The 20565-nt window shown below is 45.0% G+C and overlaps 1 protein-coding gene across 3 annotated transcripts in view; it reads right to left on the bottom strand.

Annotated features, from left to right (window-relative positions):
• Positions 1-11323, bottom strand: part of SFMBT2 (Scm like with four mbt domains 2) — a 74773-nt gene extending 63450 nt beyond the window's left edge. Inside the window, exons 1-4 of one of the 3 annotated variants that reach the window (XM_078376493.1) lie at positions 11211-11323; positions 2826-2983; positions 1593-1690; positions 296-536 (exon numbers count right to left, since the gene is read on the bottom strand). In XM_078376493.1, coding sequence (XP_078232619.1) covers positions 296-536; positions 1593-1690; positions 2826-2931 — 445 coding nt within the window. In that variant the 5' untranslated portion in view covers positions 2932-2983; positions 11211-11323. Of the gene's footprint in view, positions 1-295; positions 537-1592; positions 1691-2825; positions 2984-11210 lie in introns of those variants that run through there. The other 2 variants (XM_020778160.3, XM_073002510.2) reach the window with 2 other exon arrangements.
• Between the last annotated feature and the right edge of the window lie 9242 nt (positions 11324-20565).

Genomic DNA, 20565 nt, shown 5'->3' with positions numbered 1-20565 from the left:
GCAGTGGTTGAACTGCAGTGTTGGAGTCAAGACTCTGCTCGTCGTGAACCTAGGTTCAATCCCAACAGGCTCAGGTAGCTGGCTCAAAGCTGCTGAGTCCACTTTCCATCCTTCTGAGGTCAGTAAATTGAACACCCAGCTCACTAGCCTGCATAATTCAATTGTGAACTGGCCAGAGAGTGTTTTAAGTCCTATGGGGCAATCTATAAGCAGCACACATTGCTTTTTTTTTGCTTTATCACAACTCTATAGGACAACATTTTCCCACACCCCAAAAGCAAGGCGTGAGACTCACCAAGAGGGGGCATCAGCACTTTGTTGTTCCGTGTGCACCAGCCCACGGGGTGGAGATCGGCCATCATCACATCACACCAGAAGTCAGCTCTGCGGTCGTCCTCGTAGCCACAGTAACGCAGCAGCAAGAGCTGCCCACACGTCGTGATGATGGTGGCCACCCAGTAGCTGTCCGAGTCCTGCTTGTTGGCCACCTCTAGCTTCATTCCTGGTTGGAAGCTACTCTGGAGGCTGATCTCAACCTTAGGAAAGCGAGAAAGGAACAGCCTTGCTTTATTTTCTTCATGAACAGGGATACAGGCAGCATCAGCTGCCTGGAACACCCCAGACCAAGTCTGGAGTTCTCCACAGGGACCACCTAAAGCACATCTGGAAGGCATCAATGGGGAAGGCAAGCCTGGAAGAAGAAAAACCAACGGAGAACATCTATGTTATGGTCCACTTAAGGACAGGTGCCGAGAACATCAGGGGGATGAAGGTCCAATTTTTGCCTCTAGCCCTCCATGGCAGGCCACGTCCGGTCTGGACTTCACCCTTTTCGGCTCTTTGTTGTGAAGTTTTTAATGTACGTTCAAAGGCCTCCAGAGGTGAAAATCATGAATTTTTGTTTTACTTCCACTGCCTTTTAAGGCTTTCTCTCTCACCCTTTCTCAATAAATCAATTAATTGGAAACTTTACTTTTCTGGACTACCCAACCCAGAATCCTCTAGACAGGATGACCGATTTCCATACAGGCAAGGAGGTTTCTCACCTTTATGCCACCCCCCAAAAGTAGTTTTTTTTTTAAAAGACAGTGGTCTCCTCTGATCTTTTGTGCAACCGCATCTGTGTTTTTCCAATTATGAGGTGACCATTTCTTCCTGTTGTAGTCTTGGAAAGTAAAGAGAAAGACGAGGTATGAACAACTCCATCCCAAATTTTCATTTTTCACCAGATGCCTGGCCTTCCCTTCTTGGACTTTGGGGGCAATCGAACACATTATAACTGGGAAATTACTTCGGTTTAACCTGGATCTACTGTAATGCTAGGAAGAAAAAAATTGATTTTAGTAGGAAAAGAGGAAGATCAAATACAAGATGAATTGACTCCAGAAAGGAAACCATAGCTTTCAGTTTACAAGAGCTGAGCAGGGCTGTAAACCAGAGGATATTTGGAGGGGTCCCTCATTCATGGGGTTGCCATAAGTCAGAAATCACTTGATGGCATGCAACAACAGACATGCACAGGATTGTATTGTTGATTGGACATGGGACATCCGTATATCATGAGAACTAGAAACTCCAAGCCAAGTACATACATGTCTGAACGCTGTGTGAGGAGCAGCACTGGATCCTGACTCTTCCAAGTATTCATCCCAGTTGAAATCAACATCCTCAGAATTTGAACTTCCATCTGCTTAAAAAGAGAGAGAGAAACACAGCGTACAAAGGGTTGATTTAAAGCTAACAATTAGCTGTTCTGTGCCGACAGCCTCTGTACTAGAAGATGCCAACACAGCAATGCGGGTTTAAAAATAGATTCAACTAGCGGTGAATTTAAACAGCTTTTGCTGCATGTGTAGCAGATTTTGTAATCTGATTTCAGAAGTTCATTAAGTCTGAAAGTAAAAGGAGTCTCTACATGTTTGGTCAAGTCGCAAAGTGGTAGTTCTCTCCTCCTTATCACAACAATACACCCACAACAAAAACACACTGATCACCATAATCACCCATCTCCTGTAAAGGACAAAACCTGATCCCACAGCTATAAATGCTCTACTCCTAAACAAACTGCACCAGAGCACAGAGTGTTACTCCAGTCTTCTGAAGATGTCGGCTACAGAGACGGGCAAAACGTCAGGAAGAACAACCTTCAGAACACGGCCAAAGAGCCCCAAAAACCCACAACAACCAATGTGGTAGTTGTTTAAGCAGACGGTACCTTAGTGTGGTGAATCACCAAGAAAATCAACTGGTGGTGACCACAAAATAATACTTCACTCATCAGTCAGAATGATGGGGAAAATCATAATGATTTTTCCCCCTTTGAGGAGAAAATACAGGAATCCAGTGGTAGAGTAGCTACAAATCGTAAAACGGTACTCATTATGAGAATCCCCACAGCTATGAACTCCCAACAAGTCCAAAAACACAGGCAGAGTGAGTTGCCGAGACTGTAAGTGCCAGTTAATGAGAAAAGGGGTGGACTAAATCCGGGGGGATTTGAAGCTATTTTGCTCTATGAATCCCTGCACTTCTGCTGTACATCTAGAGGAATTTAACCAAAAATTCAAAACTCTGCAACAAATTCCCCCAAACTCTGCCACAAATTCCCTCACTTCTGCCCTTTTAGGGTCACAACCCCTATGCAAGGTGGGTAAGTTGGAAGAGCAAAGAATGAGCCGGGGGGGGGGGAAGGTTATCCGGTGAGGTTTATGACTCAATGGGTGAATTCAAGCCTAGATTGGCCAGGTTTTTGTTCGAACATGCTTTAACCCACTACACAATTGGCTGGCTCATCATGTTGTGGATGATGGGAGAAATAAGCCCACCTGAATCATACTGCTCAGTGTCTCTGTCGGCTGGGCTCAAGTTCTTCTCCCTGCAGCAGTGCTGAGCGTCTTGCATCCTGAAGATGACAGAACCCCTCGTCTCCATCACTCAGAGGAAGGGTCTTCCGCTTCTTAATTCATCATGCAACACAGTCTTCCTGCACGGGGGGCGGGGGGGGGAGAATGGAGAAGGATTCGATGACACACGTTCTCCCTCTCTAGTCTCTTGACAGACGTCTGAGTCACTGCCCAACACGGGGTTGAGCAGAGCTCGGATCGTTTCCTTTTACAGATGATGCATCTCAGAGTCCCAGGGTTTCTGTGACTTGTCCCCCCCAACTCCTCCACCCCCCCAAAAAAATCTCCATCCTCTGGAATCTTCAATTAGAAACAGCTCCCAACTTCTGATTAAGTGCCCAAATTGAAGTGTGCGTCACGGGACCTCCCAAATTTCATGATCCCCTCCTTCCGGGGGTGAGATCTAATTTCCTTTTTAAAACATTCTTGAGCCACCCCACTCAACTTTGGGAATATTTATTTATTTCCAATAAAGAACTGCTTTTAAAAATAAGACCTTTCTTTTTTTAAAAAATGCACATTAAGCTAGATACCACTTTTAAAGGCAATATCATGTCTGACGCACCCACACGTCCTCTGAAGAGAAAACATGCATCTCGCTTCCAGTCTCGTCCTCCCCCCCCCGCCGTGCCTGAAGTACATTTATGCTAATTTGTTCCATCTATTAATCAAATGAAACTCATGATGAGTTGATTTCAAATGTCTAATTGAGTTGACAGCGCTAATGACACACGCATTTGCCATTCAGGAAAATAGCAACACAACACGCTGTCTTTTGCATCTTAGCCAGGAGGCTGACATCATTTTTTTAAAAAAACAAAACCCTGCAAGATGGGTGGGGGTGGTTCACGCCACGGGAGTGCCTCATTACCCAAGAATTAATTAATTAATTAATAGGCCACCTTTCTCCAGGCAGTCTGGTAGATGGGGAAAGGAAGGAGAGGAAATTAAGGAGAAGTCAGAAGAGAAAAGAAATGAAGGAGAGAGAAAAGAGGCAACAGAAAATTGAGCAGTTTTGTCTTCTTGGCTCTGTATCTCTTGCTATTAGCTTTGATTTAATCATTGCTTGCACAGATCTACAAAACCAGCTAGAGAACAATCACTCTCAACAGGAAAAAATATATATCTCAACTTGATTGAATGGACTGAACAGTACAGCCCAACCCCTTATGAAATATTTTGCAGTTCAGAACAAATTCCTTCTTCTTACATGCACGTGTCTTTTCTTTTTAAAGAACAAACTACAAAATTTTAATTTTTTAGCAATCCTGGCTGAGAATGATGGAATGATGAGCAGGGCTCATGGGGTCAAAGTCCTTGAACTTTCTAAGCAGCAGGAATTATAACATCTTATCTTAGGTGCAATACTCTCAGTGGTAGGGAAGAGAAATCGATTTTCCCAGGGAACACCTCTCCTTGCAAGCTATCTCTACACAGTATATAAAGTTGGTTTGGACTGGAATGGACAATCAAGAACCATTGGCTTTACAAAAGACCTGTTCCTCGTGGGTTGATGCGTAACCTATTGACCTGAATCCCTGCACTCTCCTTACGGCGGTGCAGGCTATGGGAACTGTCACAACGAGTACCAATACATCTAAATGTAGCACTGTATTGTTGGATGGGAGTTGTAGTCCAAACCTATCTGGAGGACAACCAGGTTGGAGTAAATTGCCTTCAGGGGGCCCTAACTCCCATCGTTCCAGCTCTTGCATGAAATTGTTATTGCTAAATGCCATCAAGTTACTTCCTATCTATGGTGATCCTAAGACAGTTCTTGAGATATGTTTGATGATCAAAGAGTAGTTCACAGTTGCCCCTCCATGGCCAAGAGGAGATTTGAACCCAGGTCTTCTGAGTCCTTGTTTGATGACACCCTGGCTTTCATGCTGCTGAAAACCCAGAGACAGAAAAACAGACGACTTTCAAAAGAAACAGAAATTATCATTCAATCTGTACAAGATCAACTCAAAGAATCAAACTTATCAAACGTATAACAAGTGTTCTACGCTGTGTTCACTAATCTCACCCACTACCACTTTAAGCACATAATAATTACAAAGATGTCACGTAACCAAAAAGGAAATTGCATTAATTTGCTGTGATGTAACAGCTGTTCTATTATCCACATATTCAGACCCAATTTTATGTCACCGTCTAGAAAGACCAACTTGCCACGATCGCTTTCTTGAGATGCCAACCTCTCCCTAAGGCTATATTAGGATGGGCCAGAATTTGAGCACATGGCCTTGTACAGAGTCCTTCCCTGAGGCTTAGAAGTACCAGCAGACACCTGCTAGATCTCTTTCACTGGAATTTCCCTTTTATGAGAAAAGACCCTTACGATGGTTTAGGAAAGGGCCTGGAAGTCCCGTTAAGCTGCAGGAGTAAAACAGATCAGCAAAATTGTGAAACACATACAAACAATGGAAAAACGTTTCTATGAATTCTGGAATGAAGATGTACACGAGGGTAGATTCTTCCATTTTTGAAGACATAAAACCCACCTATTACCTAGCTTTGCTTCCACTTTTGAGCGAAACACCGAAGTTCACTGTTAAGCGGAAAACAGAATTAAAGAGAAACCACTCTCAGAATTTGACTATCAAGGGTGGGATTTGTAGTCAATACATTTGGAAATTGCCAGGTTGGGGAAGGTAGTCCTGAAAGGATGATACCCAGTGACCCATGCCATGACATTTTGCTGCTGTTCTGCTGTGGCTTTTCTCTCTTTATTCACCATCTCATACAGCAGCAGCATCTCCACTTTCTGATTCCTCCTTCAAAACACCCCACAGATTGGGATAAAACTTGAAAAAAATATTCTGGCCAAAAGCTGCTGAAAAAAATATATAGCTTTTCAAAATAACGGCACTACATTGTTCCCATCGATCCAAATAATACTGTTATTACTCCACCCATTGGTGCTGTAATGTAACTTTGTAAAGTTCCCCTTACAAAAAAGTAACTTAATACAGTCAATTCCTTTCCTCCCAGCCATCCTTGCTCGTTTATTTAAAATATTTTTAATCCAGGTTTTTTTGAATTGTGGTGCTGGAGGAGGCTCTTGAGAGTCCCCTGGATTGCAAAGAGAACACATCTATCCATTCTGAAGGAAATCAATCCTGAGTGCTCACTGGAAGGACAGATCCTGAAGCTGAGGCTTCAATACTTTGGCCATCTCATGAGAAGAGAAGACTCCCTGGAAAAGACCCTGATGTTGGGAAAGTGTGAAGGCAGGAGAAGGGGACGACAGAGGACGAGATGGTTGGACAGTGTCTGCGAAGCGACCAACATGAATTTGACCCAACTTTGGGAGGCAGTGGAAGACAGGAGGGCCTCGTGTGCTCTGGTCCATGGGGTCACAAAGAGTCGGACATGACTAAACGACTAAACTACAACTCCAGGTTTCTCCTTAAAAAAGGACCCAAGGCAGCTTGTACGATTAAAATATTTAAATGCTACAAATAGTAAGTACTGAATATTGAAAAATATATTACAAAGAGTAAGTATTGAATACTGAACAAATACAGAACACAACAGAATAAGCTTTATTGCTTAAAACCATAGGTTGCTGCAATATGTCAACAGCAACACAAAACTGCACTGACACAACATATCTATACAGAAATACAAGGTAGCAAGGTAGGAAATTTTGCTACTTGATAGTAGTAGTTACATCCCTACCCAAAGACAGCACACAAAGAAGATTGGGGGGGGGGGGGGAATTTATCACACAAGAGTCTGAGAAAGCCAGCAATAAATTGACTTCTGGGGTGCTTGTACAAATACACAAATATTTAGAAGAAATACCACACTAAAAACGGAAAAAAACAATCAACACCAACAACTGATTCAAAGCAACCATCTATTTATTTGTATTTATTTGATTTATATACCACCCATCTGGCAGGCTGGGTGGTATATAAATCAAATACAACCACTAACATAAAACAACGAAGTAACAAAACAGCAAATAACAACATCAATAAATAGGGGCAAAAATCAAAAGTCATCAAGTGCAGTGAGGATAAAATTACAAGACAACAAATAGAATAAAAAGCATAGAAAAACACACTTTTAATTGTATTTTAATTGCAACAAGGCATAACACTGAATTTTGATGGAGACTGTGGTCCAACCGACATCTGGAAGCCACACACGCTGACACAGGGAGAACTCACCCGTTTCCAAAGTCTGCCTGACAAACTGCTTATTGGTCTGGCCTCGTGCCTCAAGAAACTTAACAGTGATAGTGCCACTCCTGTGTTAATAAACCACTGCCTGTTTGCCAATCTCTGTATCCTCATTTGGTCATGATCTCTGATATATATATAAATATAGAGGATATATGCCTAAAGAAGTAGGTTTTGATGCACAAAAACTCACCATGAACTATACCTGTTGGCCTTTAAAGTACTACAGCATTTTGCTTTGTCTTCTTCTATTTTTACTCTATAATTCGGCCAACAACACAGGGAGAAATAAGGAGAAAGCCCATTCCTCCAAAAGCATTCACACCACTGGAAGATGGGTTTCTTTCCCAGACACTCTTACTTCTCCTCATTCACACATCCCTACAGCACTGACTGGGCACCAGATGTTCATTCAAAATGCTTTTTCCTTCACTGCCACCCCCACTCAACCTGCTTTTGCCTGCCTGCTTTTCAAAACACCTCATCTTGAAATGTTCTGGGGGGGTACATAACCACCCCCAAAAGTAACAACAAAACAACTACACAAAGATTTGGCCTGTTTCTTCTTACCTTCCTTCCTGACAAACTTGGGAAAGAGAACTGTACCCTCCCCCCCCACACACACACACGCAGCCAGAAGTGGGTGTTAGGGATAACTCACCACTGGGTGAGGAAAATCCTTAACTAATGAAAGCATCTGAGTGCATAAACCTCGGTCACCTCTGGGAACATGCAGTAGTGCTTGTATTGGCCAGAACTGTGTTGATGTCTTTCTCTTGTCAAATCCAGCAGCAAATTGATGCTTTGTTAACAAAGTGCTGGTCATGTTCCTGCATCTACCATTGACAGGAACAAAACCCTCACTGGTTCACCAGCAGCCATTTGCCACAGTGACTTACACAAGTGTAAATCACCCACTGGACTCTGACCATTGCTGTTTGGGCCTTCAAAGCATGGGATTCCACTTAAGTCTGATCTGAATGCCAAACGCTCTTTTCCATGGGTCTGCACAAGAAGAGCGGAAAACCACGTGCAAATTCATACCTGTCTTATCCTTTCTTAAGAATCTCGATTCTTCTCCAAGGTTTGGAGGGGGGAGGGCGGATCCTCAGAGATCAACCCGTTTGCTTACTCCCAAGTAAACACCTCCCCAGGATCGCAGCCTCTAGAAAAGGAGGCTGCTTTTTTTATTTTTGGCTACCTTTCCAGAGCCAGCCACAACGCGCGTGGGCGCATCTCTCCTTGGCAACAGGATCCGGCGCGCACGCACACCCTCCTGTGCGGGAAGTTAAGCCGCACACTGACCGGGACGAGGTTCAGTTTCCTAGGAAACACGCAGAGGATCTGGCTGCACGACTCCGATCCCCCAGCACGTTGATTTTATTTTATTTTGATTTTGATCCAACTCAGCAAACTAGGGCTTCTTGCTGACTAGGGAGAGAGGCCCAGCAAGGGCGCACAGGACTGCGGCTCTCCTCGCAAGAAGCTCTACTGAAGGCGATCGGAATTACTTCCGAGGAATCACGCAGGGGCCGTAGGGCAGGCTGCGATCCCTCACACACCGACCCAGTCCCGCAGCCAAAGAAATCAGAGAAGGTCTTGCTTCTGAGTCAACATCAGGTTCGCTTCCACCTACTTGTCCTCGGCAAGCAAAGGGCGTCCGCTTCAGAGACACACCGGTCGCTTCCACGCGCCTTTCGCACTCATCGCTCTTAAGCCTCTGCGGATTCGGCCCGGAGGGCTCCGCTAGCTCCCTAGTCGCCAGAATCATGCCCCTCGCCCATACGCCAGTGGTAGGATTTGAGGCGTTCCTGGCGCTCACTAAGGTGCCCAGTTTCATGTAACTGGGGAGGGGTTCAGATATGCTTCCATCGCCAATCTGCGCGGGATCCACAGTCCGTAGACACCCATCCCTGTTTCACCGTGCCCTTCCCGGATTCCCACAACCCACTTATCCCGTATTTCGCTCTTTCTGTCGATGGTAAACGCGCCGCCCCCTGTGTTCAATGGGGGTTATTTTCAAGGAAGAGCGTGCAGGATTGGAGCCTTTCGGTTCTACTTCCCAGAAGCCGGGCAACGCTTTGATTTCCAACAGCAACCCCCCCCCCCCCCCCAAAAATCACAAAATTGTGTGCAAGCTTCCCGGTTCTACAAAGCTCTTCGCCCGTGTGGCCATTAAACACAGGGAAGTCGGGTTTAGCGTTCAAGTCCCGGAGTTTGCATTCTCCGGCCCCTTTCGTCAAAAGCATAAATCAAACCCAAATCAATCAAAACAAGCGATCCCAACACTGGGATCTCAAGGTTGCCATCCTATACCTATTTACTCGAGAGTACGCCCATTGAACAGAATGAGACTGCCTTCCAGGGGACGAAGAAAAGGAAGATCGGGCCCTGCGTTCCATATCTCGGAGGTAGTTTCACCAGGATCAGGTCCCGGCGCGATCCTACCCCGTTTATTGTAGCGCCCGTCTCCGCGCCCAACAATTCGGATTTTACTTCAATAATTTTTTTAAGAAGCTCCGCTAAGCTCAATCCGACTGCAATATAGGATCGCGAAGCGCGATTCCCACCCCTCCTAAAACATCCTTCCTTAAGAGTCCCCCCCCCCGTTTTTCTGAGCGTCGGTGCGCAGCCGCTCTTCAGCTTTAGGATCGCATCGGCGTGTCGCGCAAATCTTTCCAGCCCTTTCCTTTTTCAACTTTATGGGAAAGAACGCGTTTCTCCCTCGTTTGTGAAGAACGCCCGAACCCGCCATGTTGAAGCCGACCGGCTCGTTAAACATTCCGTTGCCGCACTTGGAAACAAAATGAAAATAAATCAAATAAAAAAGGAACGGCGCGCAGAGGGGTCGGAAATGACCTCAGAATTTGGAACGTGGATACTGCATAATCCTGTTGCTTCCCCGCCCCCCAATTTTCCCTCTCCCCATTTCTCAAAAAACACCTTATTTCTGAAAAGTCCAATTGGAAATTATGAACTAAACATACATACAGTACATACTGTTTACAGTATATACATATACATATACATGTATATATATGTATGTATACACACACACACACACATATATATATACATACACGTATGTGTGTGTGTTTAGTTCATAACCCCGTCTTTTCCAACTTGGACCTACAAGCAAGCTCATTGTTCCGTGTGATGATGGCTACACCTGACTCGTGTGCATCCACTCGGGAACGAAGACACATCAATCTACAGGTACAGACGTGTTTGTTTTTTAAGGAACTAAAAAGCTACAGCACAGAGAGTAGGAAAAAAAAAAAGACGACCAGCCGATCCGATCCAGGCGACTCCGAAGTCCATCTCACGGCGCAAAGCACGCGCAGGGTTGGCCCCGTGAGCGCAACTCCATCCTATCCCGAGCTAGGCGCGCGCGCGCGCGTGGTTTAGGCGCCCCAAACTTCCTCCTGGGTCAGGAAGCGTCTGACACGAGTTAACGACTAACCCACCCCCACCATCACAACTCCGGGCAGGCTGTGTAGCGTGTAAACCCGAGCGATCTCTCAGGCAGGCTGACATCAGAGCCAATCCCCTTCTCCTTCCCCCGGCGCAGGTCTTACTTCCGAGTAGCAGGCGCAGGCTGGTCATCCCAGGGCGGATCACGGGGCCGCGAAGGGCAAACTTACTCCCGAGTAAGCACGGCCGCGGATGGGCTTCACGCTCGGTAGGCACCGGAGTCCGTGTGTGCGTGTGTGTGTTTTTTAAAGAGAGAGCCGCGGAGTTCTGCGCAAATTGCGCGCCCGCGGGAGGAGGGACAACCCCGCCGCCGACCAGCCAGAGGGAATCCATGCAACGGCGTTAAATCGCCGAGCCACTTTACGAGAACTTGCTCGGGGTTGGGAGCAGAAAAGGTGGGATGGTCAGAAACGCTGTCCCCGAGCAGAGCATCTCCCTCCCAGACCGAACAAAAAAATAATAAAATTTTAAATAAATTCAGAAGAGACCCCCCCCCAAAAAAAACCCTTGGTCTCTCTCTCTCTCTCTCTCTCTCTTCCCCCGCAACCACCCAGCCCGCATTTACAGAAAACAATCATGCCACTTCTCTCCTACCCGGGATCCCTCCTGCTCCAGGTGCGGATGCTGCGGGTCTTACCTGCGCGGAGTTTGCCCGCCCGCGACCCGGGCGCAGCCCCTCCGGCCGCCCCTCCGCTCGCCCACCAGCCCGATCCGCGGCTAGGCTTACTCCGCACCCACTTTCCTTCCAATATGGCATCCGCGCACTGCGCATGCCCCGCACACCGCTCGGATTGGATTTTGGTTTTTTTTTTATTCTCCACTTGGTTTGCGGGTCCGCGCGCCGCCTCGTTCAACGACCGTCTCCCCCGCTTCCCTGCCCCGGAGTCGTAAAACGAGACCATTTTTTAAAAAAAGAAAGGAAAACAAAAGAAATAAGAAAGCAAAAAAAACCACACACACACACAAAACAACAACAACAACAACAACAACAACAACAAAACGAGCTAATTTGGGTATTTTTTGTTTTTAAAGCGGCGGAGTCCCCGCATCACCCGCCCTTGCTTTCCAAAAGGGTTATCGTGGGGGGCCCCGATCCGTGTGCGCGCATGGGTTTACTGGGAAGGATGGCCCCGCTGAGTTGTCATGAGCCTTTCCTCCGGAGAAGATCCTTCTTCGGATGGAAGGCACTGATGATTTTCAGCAATATATCCTGGGCTGAGTATCCTCTCTTTAAATTAATTGTTTTAAATTGAAATTTGTAATTTTATGATTTTATATGTTTTTATACTGTTTTGTTTTATTTTGTAAGCCGCCCCGAGTAGACATGGTCTAGAGGGGCGGGGTAAAAATCAAATCAAATCAAATCAAATCAAATCAAATCAAATCAAATCAAATCAAATCAAAAATAAATAAATAAATAAATAAATAAATAAATAAATAAATAAATAAATAAATAAATAAATAAAATATGTTTAAGTTCAAGGACGTTATGTTGACTAAGGGTGTATGATGGGGGGGGGAGTCCGACGGGATCAAAAGAAATAACCGTAAATTTCCAGTCTAGATCTTTAAAAGTTCACCTAGTGCATTTTATTATTTTAATCCGTTTCCTGGTAATACTGTTATTTACATGTCATCAGAGGAAATAAAACTGTCAAAGTTGTTACCTGCTGCTGAGTAGCTTTTAATTTAGGGCAATCCCTGAGTAATCATCCTTCAAAAGTTCTGTCACAAACAGTTCTGCCCAGGTCTGTGAGTTCCTTTATTCAGTCAATCCATCTTGTATTTTGGCCCTCCTCTTTTTCCTGCTGCCTTCCACTTTTCCTAGCGTTATTGTCTTTCCCAGTGGATCCTGTTAATGGAATATCAAAAATGAAGCCAACCAAAAAGGCATAGAAATTCATGCAAGTCTGGGGAGGTCTCAAGATCTCTTGGCTGGGCATGAAGTAACAAACAACAGGTAGGATTATTAAGACATCCTTCCTAATGTTCGCCACCAAGAATAGTGAGTTTTCACTAAGTCAGGCGTGCTCTGATCCATGGGGTCACAAAGACTCGGACACAACTTGATGACTAAAGAACAACAATCGAGCAGGAAGTTGAACTTGATGGCCTGATGGGTCCCTTCCAACTTCACTGTTCTATGATTCTATGTTTTACGTGTGGATTCCCCTACATTGGTAGGGGTGGACTGGATGACTCATGGGGCCCCTTCCAGCTCTATGAATCTAAAATTGTAAAGGGTAGGGAAACAGTTCTCTAAGCCTTAATAGAACTGTTCACCAGGGGTGGGAACTCAAGCTGTAGGACCTGCTGTCAAGTTGAACGTCAGTTGCACTGGCAACTTGATGTGAATTTTTCTTTCTTTTTCTTTTCAATTATTTTCTTTTCAATTACTTCAGTTACTCAACTCATGACTCAGAACCCACTCACTCCTCCCTTTTTGCTGGGGGGCCCCACACACTTGTTTTTAAGAGGAATTTGAACTCGGGACTCGGTACCAACTACTTGGATTTGGACTTGGGACTCAGACCCACAGGCTTGCCAACCCTCCTGGTGTTCGCCAGCAACCTTCCAAAAGTCTCCCTCTTCTTTTTGCCTTTCTTATTCCTCCACACATCTATTGGACTTTATTTCTGGAACTCCCCGCCACCTCTTATCTCGTTGGTGATTCATGCTGTCCGCAAAAGCTCTCCTCCAACACTGTGTTTTGAAGGAATCGGATTTAATGGTGACTAACAGAATGTGGGGAGCAATTTTAAAGGATGGGGGAAGGAAAAGGATAAATTTGTCAGTGACTCCTAAAAACAACCCCCAGAGATTCCTTTAAAATAAGGTCTTGGAAGAGAACATTAAAGGTAGCATGAATCATCAGAAAGAGAAGTAGGAGTACTTCTAGATCAAATCGGAACTGACTCTGGAATGAGACACGAATAAACTAAGATTATCATACTTTTGGCACCTTGTGAGAAGAGAATGCTCATGGGACAAGATGTTGGCCAGAATCCCATTGCTCAGGTTAGTAAATCACACTAGAGTAGGTCCATTGAATTAATGGAGTTTTATTGAGTCAACTCTGCCATAGGTTCCATTGAGTCCAATGGGCCTGGTTCAACCCTGACTTACTATGCTAAAGTAATAGCAACTAGAGTAGGCCCATTTAAATCAATGGAGCTAATGGAGGAGTTGGCTTGCCAACCTCCCATTGATTCAATGGACTTAATCAGCAATAACCATGTGCCTTGAAGTCAATTATGACTTATGGTGACCTTTTTCAGGGACTGAATACTCAGAAGGGATTTGCCCTTCCCTTTCTTCTGGGGTGCCCTGGGACTGTGCAGCTGGCCCAAGGTCACCCAGGCTGGCTATTGCAGGAGGCTCAGTCGGGGATCACACTCCCAGTTTGCTGGCTCTGCAGCCAGATGCTTAAAACCACTGAGCTATCCAGCCAGTTTCACTGGACCTAATCTAGTGCAGTTCACTCATCATCATCATCTTAGAACTTTAGAGCCGGAGGGGACGCTGAATCGAACACCCAGCCTCTGTCTCTGCAGCCAGATACCTAAACCATGGAGCTATCCAGCAGTGCTACCCTAAGCTACAGGATTTTGGCCAATCATGAAAAAAAAAAGTAGAAAAAAGAGGAAGACTAAATATGAGATGGGTTGAGTCAATAAAGGGATCTTTTGGAGCTGACTAAGGTTGCCATCAGTTGGAAGTGGGTTGGCAGTGCATAACAGCAAAAACATTAGCCGTGATCACTTAGTTGAGATTCCCTTTACTTATTTATAGAATCAGAATTGTGAGGATGGAAACGCGTCCTTCTGCTCAGATTCTACCATGCAGGGTGAAACTATGATTTTACACTGTAATTTCCCCCACCCGCCCACTTCCTCTTGTCTCTTAAATGTTTTATGCTACTTTAATTGGCTATATTTTATATTTCACCATCTTTACTTTGTGAACTGCCTTGGGAAGGCTCTCCCTTGAAAAGTATGCAAAAAATATTTTTAGTGAATAAATAAATATCTACAGCAGGACTCCCAGATACCTGTCTCATTTTTTTTCCTCAAATGCCACCAGGAAGGAGAACCTATGACACTACCTCTCCTGGTATTTAGCTTGGAAATGTGCTTTTTAACAATAACATGTTCCAGGATTATTTTTGGAACCATGCTGACTAGGGAATCTCGGGAATTGTAGTAAAAAAAAAAATCCAAGTTCTAAGTTAGTGGAAGTTCTTTGTTTCAGAGTTCTGAATTTTTGGTTAAAGTTTCTAGCTTCAGGAGTAAAGAGATTTGCGGAGAAGAATAGCTCCAAGACCGCCTGATTAGTCCACCCCTTTTTCTCATTCACTGGCACTTTCAGTCTCAATACTGTAACTCACTCTGACACACTAGGAGAAGAATGAATAGAAGGTTTTATGACTTACCATTGAACAGATCAATTGCGTGGTGCCCTTTGCCCTCCCAGACTCAGGAATACTCTGTCCTCTTCTTGCTACCTACAACCCAGCTGGTAAGGAATGCAAGAGGGAAGGAGCGAATCCATTCGCGTCTTGCTCAGAGTTTGCAAATGTTGTTGTTGATAGTGGATGTTGTGGCCCTCCAAAGCACCACGTCTAAATAATGATTGTGATAAGGACTTTCCGGAGACAACCAAACAATTGACCACTGTTTTTATTTATTTTATTTTATTTTATTTATTTATTCAATTTATATCCTGCCTATCTGGTCGCTATGACCACTCTAAGCGGATTTTGAAACAGATATTGTGACGATAATAGTTCCCTGCTGTCTTGAGTTGTGTCATTGTGTCTGTAGGAGAGGGAGGACCATGTTGTTGAACTAGCGTGTAAATATTCTGTAACTCCCGCTGTTGGCCTGCGGCCAGTGACGTGAATGCTCTGCGTGCACCCACGTGCGTGCCCTGCCTATAGCGCCACCTCTTCTTTCATGCCTCCTGCCCTGGATGGCGCAAGTGAAGCCCTAAATGTGACCTTCTTAGCATGGGTGGTACACAGCCGTGCAATCTCGGAGCCTGGAAAATCTCCAGAGGCCACATTCGCTTGGAGGATCTGAGAACGGCAAGAAAGCAACATCTTCCAAGAACTGTCACTTCTGGGGACACCTTCCTGAACAGCCACTGTGAGGACAAGGACGATGATGAGCAAGCCAGATGCATGGTTTGAATACACTGACATTTGGGTGCCACCTGCTGGGCAGACTTGGAACATTTAAGGTTGAAGCAGCTGGGGTCCACGGTGCTCGAAGGCTCTGTCCCCCAGTTTGCCAGCTGTGTCCTCCTCCACAATACTGATCTCTGGCATGAATGTCATAATAACAAAGACTGGAATAGGTGCAGTGGTCCCCAACCTTGGGCCTCCAGATGTTCTTCGACTACAACTCCCAGAAGCCTTCACTACCACCTCTGCTGGCCAGGATTTCTGGGAGTTGAAGTCCAAGAACATCTGGAGACCCAAGGCTGGGGACCACTAGGTTAGAGTATTGGAGTTCCTGGCTGCAGAGCTACAGGTCGGGAGTTTGAATCCCCTCTGCGGCTCCTATCAAAGGGACCATTTAAGATAACTTGGAGCCCGTATAGCTGATGGGGTCACTGCCTTTGCCACTGGTACAGCCTTGTGCAAGCTGCACAGTCTGAGGACATCACAAGACGGAGAGAGACGGGTCAAGCGTGACGGAGTACTGTACACTTAGAAAATCCTGGGAGTCACCGTTAAGTCAGAATCAGTGGGAGAGGACAGAATAGGAATTATCATTCAATATAGCAATCTAATAGCTCGGTGGTTTAGTTATCAAGCTGTGGAGCCAGAGGTTGGGAGTTTGATTCCCCCATAGGGCTTCCTGCAAGTAGAGCCAGCCTGGTTAGCTTTCGGCAAGCTGCAGGGCCCCAGGGTGCCCCTACAGGAAGGGAAGGGTAAGGCACTTCTGAGTCTTCTCTACCTGGAAAACCCTGGAGAGGGTCACTACATTGGAACCAACTTGACGGCACATAGTTATTATTAAGTATGAGCAACTAAGACATTTTTCTCCTCCCTTGCAAGAGGGCAGGATGTTTGCTGATGCTGTTTGATGAGTTCACTCATCGGTAAAAATGATTTTTATGAGTGCTACCTGGAAAACGTTGAAAAGTGTTGCCATAAGTCAGAATTGACTTGACGCCACCCTATTATTATTATTATTATTATTATTATTATTATTATTATTATTATTATTATTATTATTATTATTATTATTATTATTATTATTATTATTATTATTATTATTGTCGTCGTCGTCGTCGTCGTCGTCGTCGTCGTCATCCAACAATGTAAGAAGGTCTCAAGGCTTAAATTAGGAACTGGGGAAATGCAGGCCAGCCTCCAGACAAAAAAAATGTGTCTGTTTATGCAAGAGATAAATACGCTCCTAGAAGCATCCTGGAAATGTTTCTAGGGAAAGCATTTATCTTTGATTTACCAAAATTGTATCAGTGCCCAACATTTTGGGGTGTAAAGGAAAATGAGAAAAAGCAACTGCATTTTCAGTGAGAATGTCGCCCCAGCAAGTTCTGGAGGTCAGTTTTGCTGACCCTGCTCTCCAAACTCCAACAATGTTGCCCAGTTTAATCTGTACTGCAGGATTAAAAATGTGGATTTTGGGGTGAGGTAAAGGTAAATGTTCCCCTTGACATTGAGTCCAGTCGTGTCCGACTCTAGGGGGCGGTGCTCATCCCTGTTTCCAAGCCGTAGAGCCAGCGTTTGTCCGAAGATCGTGTCCGTTGTCACGTGGCCAGCGCGACTAGACACGGAACACCGTGACCTTCCCACCGAGGTGGTACCTATTGATCTACTTGCATTTTTACATGCTTTTGAATGGCTAGGTTGGCAGGAGCTGGGACAAACGATGGGAGCTCCCTCCGTCACATGGATTCGATCTTACGACGGTTGGCCTTCTGACCTTGCAGCCCAGAGGCTTCTGCGGTTTAACCCACAGCACCACCACATCCCAGTATTTTTGGGTGAACCTCAGTGCAAAATTGCCAGCCTCCAAATTTCCACTGTGTTTCGTTTCTGCTTTCAGAAAGGCACTGCTGGCCCTTCTGTTTATCTCCCTTGCTTCTTCCATTCTCCTGCCTCTTTCTCAGATTTTCCAAGGGTCAAGCTATATGCCACGCGTGGGTCCTTGAAGGCCGTACTTTTGCAAACGTTAAAATACTGGCAGCATTCTAACTTTAGAATGAAACCGAGGGCGCACAACATGACTTTGCCAGCTGTTGCTGCCACGGGCTTTAATAGGAAAAGGAAACATTAAAGAGCAATTTAAATGCTGCTCAGAAATTTGTCAAACCAAAGAGAGGTAATGATTTCCCCACAGGTCGGAATAACATACATACAATGGTGGCAATTTTTCACTAGAATCTGAGAGAAATGTCTATCTGTGAGGCAGAGCTTGGAACAGAAAGTGTAAATATTTCAATTTCTGGGATATTTTAAAATTTGCTGTGTACCTGTGGCAGATTTCATCCACCTGGTTTGAAAATCAACACCTTACTATGCAGTTATGGCCCAAAATATTGGCACCTTTGCAATTCTGTCAGAAAATGCAACCCTTCTCTCAGAAAATGGTTGCTGCCAAATATTAAGGTAAGGGTGCCAATAATTTTGGCCAGTGCATTTTTGGGTTTCTGTGTGGGATTGTATATGTGTGTATGTGTGTGTGTGTGTTGTTCCAACACAAACCAAAGGAATGAACATGTGAGTACCAAAACATTTGCAACATGAGAGAAGGGTTGCATTTTCTGACAGAATTGCAAGGGTGTCAATATTTTGGGCTCAGGAAGAAGATCATGGAGGGTCAGATTTCCAGGTATGGACTCAACAGGGGCCATTTTTATAAGCAGTGGAATTTCGAAGTAAATTGTGGTAGAAACTTTTGCCTTAGATGCCACCTTAGAGATGGGTGAAATACATTTGACTTTCCTGTAACCCAGACTTCAATAATCTGACCGTTAAGACTTTGAGATGTCTTGGTGTGTTTGCTGCAAGATACAGATTCACGTGGCTGCTGCCTCAGCTGGCTTGGAGGGGGTGGATTCTGGTATTTGTAGTTCAAATAGTAACCTTTCTGAGATTTCCACTGGAGACAAACAATGGGCATGGAAATCTAGTTTGTGTCAACCTGAAGGCCAAGAAGTTTGTGTTGGGAGTTTTCACAATCATTCCTACCCTGTCTCTGATTTCAAAGACAGCCATACCTCTCTGCTCTGTTTCACACACCCCTCTTAAATCTGTCGAAAGTAATGAGTCTGTTGAGGTTTGCTGAAAGCAGTCGTGTTTGTAAAGTTTGCTATTTCATCTGTTCACAACTGTAAGTAAATGGTTTTTATTCTTTACCTAATGTCTCGGAGTGAGTTATTGGGACTGTAAGTGCCAGCTGTAGAGAAAAAGGGATGGTCTACTCCAGGAAACACAAAGCAATTCTGCTCTGTCAACCCCTGCAATTCTGTTGCACCTCCAGAGGAATTTAACCAGAAGTTCAAGACTTTGAAACAATTTGAGAGCGGTGTGCTTGTCTCTAAAGAGCTCTCGGGTCAGAATTCCTTCAGCCGAATCAGACCTCCTGCCCCTTTGATGCTTTGTGAAACGACCTTGGAAACATTTTGCTAAGAACTTTGAAAAGAAGGATGAGAGGCAGGCCTGCCTCTGAACTCACTGAATTACTCTGCTGGTTTCTAAGCAACAAAGACCCACTTTCCATTCAGTTATTAAAATCGAAGCCCAAAATTCAGCTCGTTCCTTTGTCCATTTAGTTAGCGACAGTTTATACATAATTCTCTCTACCATCCGTGGCGGCAAAGGTTTCTCTCTGGATCTGGGTTCCACCCAAAGCACATCCAGAAAGGATGACTTATGGTCTTAATGGGAGCTGTGGGGGGACCAAATTTGGGGGTCATACCCTGCTAGCTCAGCCCCAGGAATTTTGCTATCTGATGCAAAAGACAACCCTTTGCATCAGCTGTATTGTCCCCCAAGCCGACCAAATCATTCTGGCACCTAAAAGCTGAAAACCTGAACGCTCTTGTCTCCCTGACAGTAAAAAATACCAAGGTTTCACTTGCTGAATTTCTGGCTGCAAGGAAATTGAGAAAGTTTGTGCAGGAGCCTTGCTAAGAAAAAAGGTGGCAACTTTCTCAGTGAAGAATGGCATCAATTCCTCCCAAACTTTGGTCCCCCTCTACTTGACCTTCTATGTCAGCAGTGACTCCTTCGCTTGTCATTGACAGCCAAGATGCTTCAGTGTCAGGAAGAGAGGAATATTTTTCAGCTCTCTGGCCAAGCTCCAAGCAGTAGTGGTCAGCTCCCTCCCGAAATGACCCCCTCCATCTTGAACAGAGGAAATCCTGCCCTACAGAAACTTCAGTGGGATTGTTTTGATCCACATGAGTTGCTGAGAACACAAGCCAGATGTCTCCCTGGATTTAAGATGTCTTTGTTCAGAAAAGCAAAGGAAAACCTACGTTCACTGTTGACATTCCACGCTGCGTGTTGTGGAAGGGAGTTGACAGAGGTGAGAAGCCTCAAAATTTAGAGACTTAGATAGTCATTGCATAATATGATTTTCAAAAAAGGAAGGAAGGAAGGAAGGAAGGAAGGAAGGAAGGAAGGAAGGAAGGAAGAAAGAAAGAAAGAAAGAAAGAAAGAGAAAGCAGTTTTGAGGGCAAGGTGGGGAATTGTGACTCTTCCAGCTGTGGAGGGCATTTTTTTTAGAAGCTTCAGGAAGTTACCAGGGCCAAAGGGTTTAGGAGTGCGGGATTTGTAATCCAAAATATTTAGAAGAGCAGTGACTCCCCACCTCAGGGTCAAAAGTCTGGTTTGTCAAAACAGATCCTTTAAAAAGCCCTGCTGTGTTGTTCCCTCCCGGCTCGGAGATATTTGCTGCGCTTCCACAAGCAGGCAAAGACTTCAGACAAGTTGGTTGTTGTGGGTTTTT

Source organism: Pogona vitticeps, chromosome 5 (assembly GCF_051106095.1).
Source record: "Pogona vitticeps strain Pit_001003342236 chromosome 5, PviZW2.1, whole genome shotgun sequence".
NCBI lineage: Eukaryota > Metazoa > Chordata > Lepidosauria > Squamata > Agamidae > Pogona > Pogona vitticeps.
Note: the sequence above shows the minus strand (reverse complement) of the source record. Positions and strands in the feature narration are given on the sequence as shown.